Source organism: Musa acuminata, chromosome BXJ2-9 (assembly GCF_036884655.1).
Source record: "Musa acuminata AAA Group cultivar baxijiao chromosome BXJ2-9, Cavendish_Baxijiao_AAA, whole genome shotgun sequence".
Classification (NCBI taxonomy): Eukaryota; Viridiplantae; Streptophyta; class Magnoliopsida; order Zingiberales; family Musaceae; genus Musa; species Musa acuminata.
In genome coordinates this window covers 45,043,212-45,052,798 of record NC_088346.1, presented here as the reverse complement: position 1 = coordinate 45,052,798, position 9,587 = coordinate 45,043,212, and the positions used below count along the sequence as shown (strand labels likewise).

The 9,587-nt window shown below is 41.4% G+C and overlaps 2 protein-coding genes across 2 annotated transcripts; both read right to left on the bottom strand.

Moving 5' to 3' along the window:
- Window positions 1-474: 474 nt before the first annotated feature.
- Window positions 475-2,704, bottom strand: LOC103998859 (NAC domain-containing protein 43). Its single transcript, XM_009420466.3, has 3 exons — window positions 1,884-2,704; window positions 1,474-1,751; window positions 475-1,400 (listed from the first exon to the last, which is right to left on the bottom strand). Exons 1-3 carry the CDS (start codon window positions 2,053-2,055, stop codon window positions 783-785), a joined length of 1,068 nt encoding a protein of 355 aa, XP_009418741.2. The 5' UTR covers window positions 2,056-2,704; the 3' UTR covers window positions 475-782.
- Window positions 2,705-3,297: 593 nt separating this feature from the next.
- On the bottom strand, window positions 3,298-9,439 carry LOC135623588 (probable calcium-binding protein CML7). Its single transcript, XM_065126733.1, has 2 exons — window positions 8,878-9,439; window positions 3,298-3,487 (listed from the first exon to the last, which is right to left on the bottom strand). Exon 1 carries the CDS (start codon window positions 9,361-9,363, stop codon window positions 8,917-8,919), a length of 447 nt encoding a protein of 148 aa, XP_064982805.1. The 5' UTR covers window positions 9,364-9,439; the 3' UTR covers window positions 3,298-3,487; window positions 8,878-8,916.
- Between the last annotated feature and the right edge of the window lie 148 nt (window positions 9,440-9,587).

Sequence of the window (9,587 nt, the reverse complement as noted above, 5' to 3'; positions counted from 1 at the left end):
CTGCTTAACATTTGTATCGATGGCCCTTTCGTCGCTTAGCAATTACATCCACGTCGCTACTCGGCATTTGTATCGATAATCCTTTTGTCATTAGTAATTACATCAATGTCGACGTAAATACACAGCGATCCTTACATCTTGCTATCACTTTCTTCATCCATAATAGTCACCTACGGCTCCCAACAATATTATCGTTCGTCATCATTAACTAGAATAGTAAAATTATATTTTTATCTTTTATTTCATATTTACGTGGATAAGACCGAAGATATTAAGATAGATGTTTATAGGAATATCAAATTAATACTAAAAGGTATTTGACTTTGGTTTGGTTTGGGGATTCTTTTACGGGACAACAACACACTATCACGATGATGTGACGTTGGAATGACTTCGATGCTCCACATGTTACTCTAAGACCATGTTAAATTCTGAAACATGTAAAAGCTAATTAAATTAACGCAGCACTAAGCACGCTTTCTCTGTGTGTGTTTCACATGCGATCCCTTCTCATGTCACTTCTCCTCTCTTAAAGCAGACTGACGCCAACTTTGACAAGACAGAACGATGGATCGCCATCGCCGTGGAATTCCTCGGCCAGAGATGAAACGAAGCCACACCAAACTACACTAACTAAAGTTCCATCTTCTCCTAACATCCACCTCTCCGTAAAATATTACAGGAGGAGCCGTCTACCACCACTCAGTCACCTTATTTATGCATACTATTTGGGGCGACAAAACTCGTTTTCCTCAGACCGTGAAGAAAACGAAGGTTTCGCGTTAGTATGGAACGTGGCTGATGTGCTTCGTTGCTGGCCTCGCCAAGCTCCACAGATCGTCGTCGCCGTCGTCCCTGTCGCGATTGCGATGGATGTCCGGGGTGAACAGTGTTGCAGGCGAGCAGACACCCAAGCTTGGGTCATCGAAGCAGGGGAGTGGCTTCAGCGCCTCCGCCTGGCCGTCCAGCTCCGACGCGAGAAGCCCATCGAGCGCGGCCCAGCTGTTGATGCTTGACTCGGTGCCCGCGAGGGCATGGATCGCGTCCGGTACGTAGCTCGTCTGATACCCGGATGGATGATCGAGTTGTTGGTTGGTGTAGTTCTCCGGAAACCATGGAAGGGTCGGGCTATGGAGTGGTGGAAGCCTCATCAACTTCTCACTGTTGAGATCTTGTCTCTCTTCCTTGCAAGATCTTCCCATGTATTGGAGGATTTGGCCCAACATGCCGTCGCTGTTTGGGTGCAGCCACTCTGTCTTGGCATCGGCGGAGAGAGAAGAAGAAGAGCAGTTGGTGGCGCTTTCCACGCTCTTTTGATGATGATGGTTCTTCTTCTTGAACACTCGGCAGATCACCCAACCATCTTCTTGGTTTGTAGCTTCTTCCATCAAGCAAGCAGGCTGGATCATCAAGAAGAAATCAGAACACAAGCAAGCAGACTATATCGACAAGCTCTAAAACCCTACTGCATACGTTGGGTGGGTAGCTCATGTCGGAGCGATCGTCGAGCCTGTACTCATGCATGATCCAATCTGACTTCTGGCCGTGAGGGGCGCGGCCTTTGTAGAACACCAGCGTCTTCCTCATCCCAATCCGCTTGATGCTGGAACAGATGACCTTGTCCCGGCCAGTGGCCTTCCAGAACCCGACCGCCGTCGCACGGTTGGTGCGAGTGCCCGTGGGGTACTTCTTGTCCTTGTGGCTGAAGAAGTACCAGTCGTTCTGCGGCGTCGACCCAATCCTGCACTTCTCTGCTTCACAAGATTCGATAGCAACTTCAATAAGCGTGTAGGAGAGCAAGCGAAAGTATCAGAAAGTGCACTTCTCTGGTTCACAAGAGAGAGCAAGCTAAAGTATCAGAGAGAGCTGGGCGTCGGCGACACCTTGGATGTCCCATGGCTCGAGCTTGTTGAGGTCGACGTCGCGGATGACGTCGAGGTCGATCTTCTCACACGCCACCTTCTTTCTCAGGTAGAAGTTTAGGAGCTCCTCCTCGGTTGGGTGGAAGCGGAAGCCCGGCGGCACGCCCGAGTGGCCATTCACTGGGATGCTCATCTTTATCCGGTAAGATTCAAGAGCAAGTTTGATAAGAGTAGCAGTAGGCAAGCAAGGTTATATAGTGATCAGAGGAAGAGGGAGCATTCCATGCGTTTCTGCGTACTTGTCGTTGGTGGGGTTAGTTTTGCAGGAACAGAGAGGGGCCACCCACCCGATACGCGTGTGCGTGCGAGGGGATTAGAGGAGAGAAGACGAGAGAGGAGGAGGGCAGCGTCTGAAACCACGACACCCGACCTTAAAGATCTCCAAGAAAAGCTCAAGCGAAACTACCGCCATCACTTGTAGAGAATCTCACTTTTATCCCATCAGACTGCACCTCTCCTTCTCATCTTCCTCTTACTGTGTAACCACCGCAACAACTACAACAATAACAGCAAAGGCGACCAACTACAACGGCAACAACACCGAAAAGAACAGGCACAGAGAGAGGGAGGGGCGGTGAGGAAGGGGTCGTAGGGAAGGGGGGGTGGATGATGATGGATGGGTCGGAGGCGTAGCGTTTTCGTGGAGCCCGCCACGCTTGGAAACCACAGCCACTATGTGGTGGTGGGGCAACATCAAGTTATAACAAACATTGCCTTCTCTTTATCCTGGTGATTGCTATAAGTATGCGAAGGATGGCTTGTTGACCATAATATGGCTTGTACGGGTTTTTTTTTTGACGTACGCGAGGCGCAAGGGATGATGGTTAATGACGTCAATTCTTAAGGATTTACCGACTGTTAGTAATATTTTTTTCTCTTCCTTCTAAGGATAACTGGTGAAGACGATTTGATCCAGGATACCTCACCAGCCAGACCAGCCGACATATTCATCAAAGCTTTGAAAGGAGTGCTCTGTGATCTCTCTATTTGAGCAATATCTTTCATTTCTCGAAACAAAAGGAAAAAAAACACTCAAAACTTCACCAGTGAAAAGAGTGTTCTGTGATATCTCAAAGTGACTGGATAAAGCCTATGCACTTGTACCTACAAGTTCTAGTCCACCAACATATCCAGGACGTTTGATCTGATTGTATGAATCAGAGGATTCACTTGTGATAAAATTGCCATATGATTCGGGGAGTATATAAATGATAAAAATGCCCAAAAGCACATGAGACATAAGGCGCCAACGAGTTTGCATGAGGACGATTATGCAAATAAATTACCATAATTATTTGTCACTACGTGCAAACTCAGATTCATCGGAAACAAAATAAAATTAAAAAAAGAAATCAGTAAAGCAACACAAAGAAGATTAAACATAATTGTTATAGACATTATATCATCAAAAGAGTCAGCCAGCTAAGAAACCAAAATGTTAATCAAACAATCATCAAAACAACCAAGTTTGACATACTGCTAGAGAAAATATCAACCACTTACTACATCCGACTCATCATCCATACCACAATTCGTCAAACAGTTTTGTGCTTGGAAAAGAAACTCTGCAGCAATCAAAAAGAGATACAATGTAAGAATGCTAGTCAATTTCACAGTACATGAATTATAAAAGATAAAGGCAAATCCAAGAACAATTTCTGATAAAGATGTGAAACTTACATCTATAAGACTGAACCCACAAAGGTGAAACCTTTGCTAAACATTCTGAAATCAAATATTTTTTAGTCTATATACTTACTCCAACCAAGTACACTTAGCAGACAAATTAAATCATTTTTGTTAAGCAGATATTTACAATATACAAACAACTATAATTTTTGTTTAACACCTAAAAAAATCAAACAAAATTACACAGCTTCAGGTCTATAAAGACCAAAAAACTATATTTCTTATGTCCAACATTTTGTCTTGGAAAAAGTAAAAAACATATGAATTGTATCAGAGAAAATGAAAATTTCTATGGCTCCGGCTAATGAGACAATCAAAGTAGAGAATAAAACAAATGGCAAGAACATTATGTGAGAAATCAAGTAGAAGAACAAACGAGATTAACATCACGAGCTGCCTAACTAGACTAGGAGATCATGGAATAATTGTTAAAAGTATTGCCATTATTTATGAGCCTTGTTGTTACCAAAAAATATCTTAACCATAGTCTGAAATATTCATATCAGAATGTAGATCAGATAGGAATGAAAAGATTGGGATTCACCAAATCGGGTTGGCAGGACCATTGTTGGCTGCAAAACAATTTAAAAGTCTTGCAAAGAAGAAAAATCATAGAAAATAGAAAATTACCAAAAACATTGTATGAAATTTGAAAAAAGATCAGGCAAGAAGATGTTTTTATCTTAATATTTCTGATATATCTCTAAAAAAAAGAAATCAGAATATAAAAGATTAAATGTCATACAAATAATAAATTATAAAATGCTGCATTAAAGTTAATTATTATATGTTTATTTAGAAAACAAATAATAATATAATACCAAGATATAAATTTAATAAAAATGATAATGTATCATATCACCTTGCAGTGCAGTAATACACTCATAAGACGAGGCAAATAGTCAGAGATGGTATGACCTCTTGATATATAAGATCCTTTTGCAACTATAGAACATACAAAGCACACTATGTTTTAAAAAGCTAATGAATCTTTTTACAAAGACATAGATAGCAAGTAATCAAGGTACCATATTAATCTTTTTAATGGATAAAATAAAGTACAAAAAAGTATGTATATCTGAAAGATAAATCAGAGCGCACTATGTTCGAACAATTGACATACAAAATGATACTAATCAATAAAAAAAAGTACATTTTGAAGGTAAGTCAATAGATCCACACTATTCTCCAATGATGGACATACAAAAATGATGCTTCTACAAACCAAGCAGTATGCTGGCGGGTCAAGCAGTAAGCCTATCGGTTGGTGTTTGGACTTCAAAGAGACCCACTGGGGTCGGTTTAAAAGAGAGCAGACAAGTCCCTTTTTCACTTTCTTTCTCTCTTTGAAACTAGCCATGACCCCTTAAGTTCTTCCTACCTTGCTCTATCTCTGTTCCCTCATCAACCCTTATTTGTGCGTTACAATATATTTTTTCGATCCCATCAGTATTTCTTTTCCATTACATATTTCAGTGCAATATATGTTGTTATGTAGACTTGAACCACGTAAATTATATAATATTGATTCTATCAAGTAGGAAACATCCAGAAAATAGAATTTTGTTAGGGTTTCTGATAGTCAAACCATTTAGAAAAGGGTACCTGGCCCATGCCAGCATATTTTGTCAGTATGCTTGGCATGCACTGGACCAATCAGGACCGACAGGGGTTCGGTGCCAAAAATGCAAAACCATGCTTCTAAGTAATACAAAGAGGTGTATATGATACAACTGTAGCTTTAAGGATGGCGTTGTGTGCCTCTTGTGGCCCGAACATTTGTTACGGGTGAAGCTCTGTATAATACAAAAAAAAAGAGGCAAATGAAAGACCTTTGAAAATGACACCCACCAATTTAAGATTAACCCAAAGCTCATGACATCTTTATTCTCTACCTGGTAAAAATGTTTTCTTAAAGAGCTAAGATCTAGTCTCTACTTAAACTCTGTCTCTCTACATGCTCCTTGTGGTCACAAATGATCGCAAATGCAAAACATTACAACAACAGTGGCAAGCAATGAGTTTGTCAACAAAAAGGTTTGTGATTTGTGAACATGATTACTGCAATATCCGTCTGTGCAAGTCCTTAGTCATAATCAAGGCTCTGAATCTCAATCTTGTACCGATTTCAGCAATTGGACCCAAGTGTTACCAATATACCAAGCTATATACTACTGATATTGTCTGGTGTCAGTCTAAATAAATAATAAAAAAAGTAATGCCGACTACTAACAGACCATATGGTCTGATATCGGTCCTTTGTCAAACCGGTAAACATTAGTTAGTATGCACCAACTGACCCATATTTGAAACTTTTACTTTACCTTCCTTCCCTCACTTGATTCTCTTCCTCTTCTCCCTCATAAAGCAACCACCAATATCATTCTTTTTTCTATACTAATGAGTTTGACAAGCCATCTGAAATTGGCCAAATTTTACCCACTTAGAGCCTAATAAATAATCATTTGTGACCAATTCTGAAAAAAGGCCAAGAAATCAGAAAATCTTGGATCGGGCTTGGTTGATAACAATCTAGATCAGGTGATATAGGTCATGATTGATCAGTAGAACAATCTATGTCTACTAGAAAAATAATGCAAGTACAAATTAGAACACCAATAAAGACCAAGAGCAAGAGAAACATCCAGATAAAGATGTCACTGCAGAATTTGTCACAAGGATGAGAAAGAAATTCACCAATATCTCAAGTCCAATGATGTCAACTTCTGAAGTAAACTTTCCAACATTTTTTTTGGATTAAGATGTCTAAGAATCTTTGTATGGTTACATTGAACAACTTAGGCAAATTGTTTAGCTGTCTCAAGAATATTTGAAAACTTCTAAAGGTCTTATTTAATGAAATTCTGGAAGCTGATGAAATTATTAATGAAGGAAGGTTTCTTCCATGATGCTTTTTTATATGTTGTAGATGCTAGACATGAATATAAACCTTGAGACATGGTAATGAGAGTGGTTATTTTGTTCTTATAATAATGTATTTAAACTTGTTAGATCTCCTTTTCTCAGGTGGACACCAAAGAAGATAAAGAAATCCTCCTTATTTTTTATTTCCTTGATATATTTCATAATTTAACTCACTATCTTTCTTCTACTCTCATCAGTAAGTTGAACTGTTCATCAAATAGCACACTGCAATTCTTAAGGAATACCCAGGTGGATTGGGAATCGGGCAATACATAACTTTGTAACAAAATTGCAGCTAAAGTCCATTTCTAAAGAAAGTATTGAATTTCCTTTTGGCAATACGAACAGAGATATAAAACCACCGAATAAAAGCTACCCATTCATTTTCCCAGACCAAACAGACCAGAAGCTAAACCAAAACAGATAAACATGACAATTGGCAATAAACATACACTAATCATTCACCTTACACTTACCAAAAGCAAACCTAGAAGTCATAAAAACTTAGTAGCTGATAATTTTATATTGAAATAACTTGAAGCCTTCAACCTGTGAACTCCATTTCACTTAGCTCTCCATGATTTACAAAAAACCAAAGGAGAAGACGAATTACAAGGGGAATGATAGTAATCAAGGCTTCATTGCGCTATGCTGAGGCCAAAATATCTGAAGGGTCTGGCAGGATACATAAGGTCACTGTGGGATGGGGAAACCTCACTATAGATGGTTAAAATTGAACACTGGTGGAGTGTGATCTCCAAAAAATATATAGGGGGAATAGGCTTTATCCTCAGAGATTCTAATGGCAATTGCTTGGTTTCAGGTGGTAGGTATGTACAAGAAAGCCCCGGAGGGAAGGGGTGAAGTTATTGTTGCAAGGGAAGGCATGCAGATAGCAATCAACGAGAGAATTTCATGGCTGCCGGTGAAGAGTGATGCTGTGAAACCTGGCAGAAATTTTTAACAAGAAGAAACCACCTCCTTGGCAGCAACTCAGCACGTACGGTGACATCTTTGTCTCGATGAGAATGTTTGATGGCATTACTATTAACCGTGCTTCTAGAGAGGCAAACAAGGTTGCCAACTGGGTAGTTAGTTTTGCTAGGACTTCTAGGTCCACCATTTTAGTAGCAAGAAGAGGCTAATTACATATTATCCCCTGTAATTAGACCTTTTTAGCATTCTGGTCCCTAGATTTCAAAATTTACATTGGAATCCCTATGATTATGAGAGTGAAACATCTAGCTCTATTAACCCTAACGTCGTCAATTTTATTGACGGAAGCACGAAAATGATGGGCAAAAAAGTAATTTTAACGTCCCAGTTACATTTTCGGTTATGACAAACAGCAACGAAGAGAGGTGAGGGAAAGGGAGAAGAGGAAGAGGACAACGCAAAAACTGACACTCTGCATTTGCATTGGCGTCGACGTAGATGTAGAGCAGCACCGCCCTTCCCCGCATCATTGTTAGCACCAACGCAAATGCCTAGCGACGCGCTTTGCATCTGCATGTGCGTCGGCACCAATGCAGATGCCAAGTGATACTCTGCATCTATATTTACATCTATGTCGACGTCGATTCAAATGCCGAGTAGCACTTTTGTTGCTCTGCATATGCATCTGCATCGATCCCGACACAGATGGAAAGCGTCAGCATCTGCGTCGTCCTCTTCCTCCTCTCTCTTTGTCTCACCTATCGTCGTTGATCCCCCTCCTCATCCACAATAGTTACCCGCGGCACCCAGCGGCGCCGTCATATGCCATCACTGAAAATGTAATTAGAATATTGAAATTACTTTTTTGCCCATAATTTAATGTTACCATCGGTAGAACCAACGGTGTTAGGGTAAATGAAGTTAGATGTTTTACGTTCATAACTATAGAAATTTTAATATAAATTTTTTAAGTCTAGGGATCGAAATATTAAAAAGGTCTAACTACATAAGATAATCTGAAATTAGCTTGGCAAGAAGAGTTGTTAAGTTTCTATATAGTTGTATCCTCTGATACTGAAGGGAGTTTTTGTAACAGACTTTTAATAGATCTCTGTGGCTTAATCATAAGTATTTTGCATCAGTCGATACCTTAAAAGCTTAGATCGAAATCAGAATTTAATTAGAGAAATTATAAGATCACCGTACATCTCATATTCAATTTTTATTATGAGCAAAATTCCAACCACAGACATAATTAAAGTGTATGCATCCTACAAACATAAGAACTTTGAAAGGAATGTCCACAAGCTAACAAGATCCCAACCAAGACCAACAGATCTTAAAAAGAATTAAATATGGGAGGAAATTGAAGGAAAGGAACACAAGCGTAGATCCACCACCATACCTAGGCCAAGAATCGTAAGAGGGGATGAGATCGGACGGATCACTTGGCGACCATGCGAAGGATGAAGTCCTCGTAGCGGATGGTGCCGTCAGGGGCGACCTCGACCTCGCGGATCCACTCGTCAAACTCGTTGGGCTCGAGCTTCTCGCCGATGCTGGTGAGGACGTGGCGGAGGTCGGCGACGGCGACGGTGCCGGTGCCGTCCTTGTCGAGGACGCGGAAGGCGTCGCGAAGCTGGCGATCGAAGGGCTCGGGGCGGAGGTGCTTGCGCATGAGGTCGAGGAAGCGGGGGAAGTCGAAGGGGGCGGTGAGGCCCTCCGAGGCGGCGATCTCCTTCAACTGGGCCTGCGTGGGGTTGCCGCCCAGAGATCGCATCAGGATCCCCAGTTCCGACGACGCGATCCGCCCGTCCCCGTCCGTGTCAAACAGGGTGAACGCCTCCCGCATCGACGCCACCTGCTCCTCTGTCAGCTCCTCCTTCCCCATCGCTCTCCCCTCCTCTCCCCTTTCTCCTCTCTTCTCCTCCAATCTCGATCGCTTTCTAGCGAGCACGAGGCGAGAAAGGAGTTTCTTACGCAAATGGACCGGAGATTAAGGAGAGTGAATGGTAGCGGAGGGCCAAATTGACCCCACACGTCTTCGGGCCAACCAGTCAAAATTGATTCAGTCAGGTCCACGGCAACAAAATTGTGGTTGGGTTCAAAAGAACA

Bases quoted from the DNA above. Each gene is read 5' to 3' on its own strand.
- LOC103998859 (XM_009420466.3), bottom strand. From the start codon at position 2,055: ATGAGCATCCCAGTGAATGGCCACTCGGGCGTGCCGCCGGGCTTCCGC. The intron at 1,752-1,883 runs GTGTCGCCGACG...CTTGTGAAGCAG, and splicing joins CGAGCCATGGGACATCCAAG to AGAAGTGCAGGATTGGGTCG. The intron at 1,401-1,473 runs GTATGCAGTAGG...TTGATGATCCAG, and splicing joins ACATGAGCTACCCACCCAAC to CCTGCTTGCTTGATGGAAGA.
- LOC135623588 (XM_065126733.1), bottom strand. From the start codon at position 9,363: ATGGGGAAGGAGGAGCTGACAGAGGAGCAGGTGGCGTCGATGCGGGAG.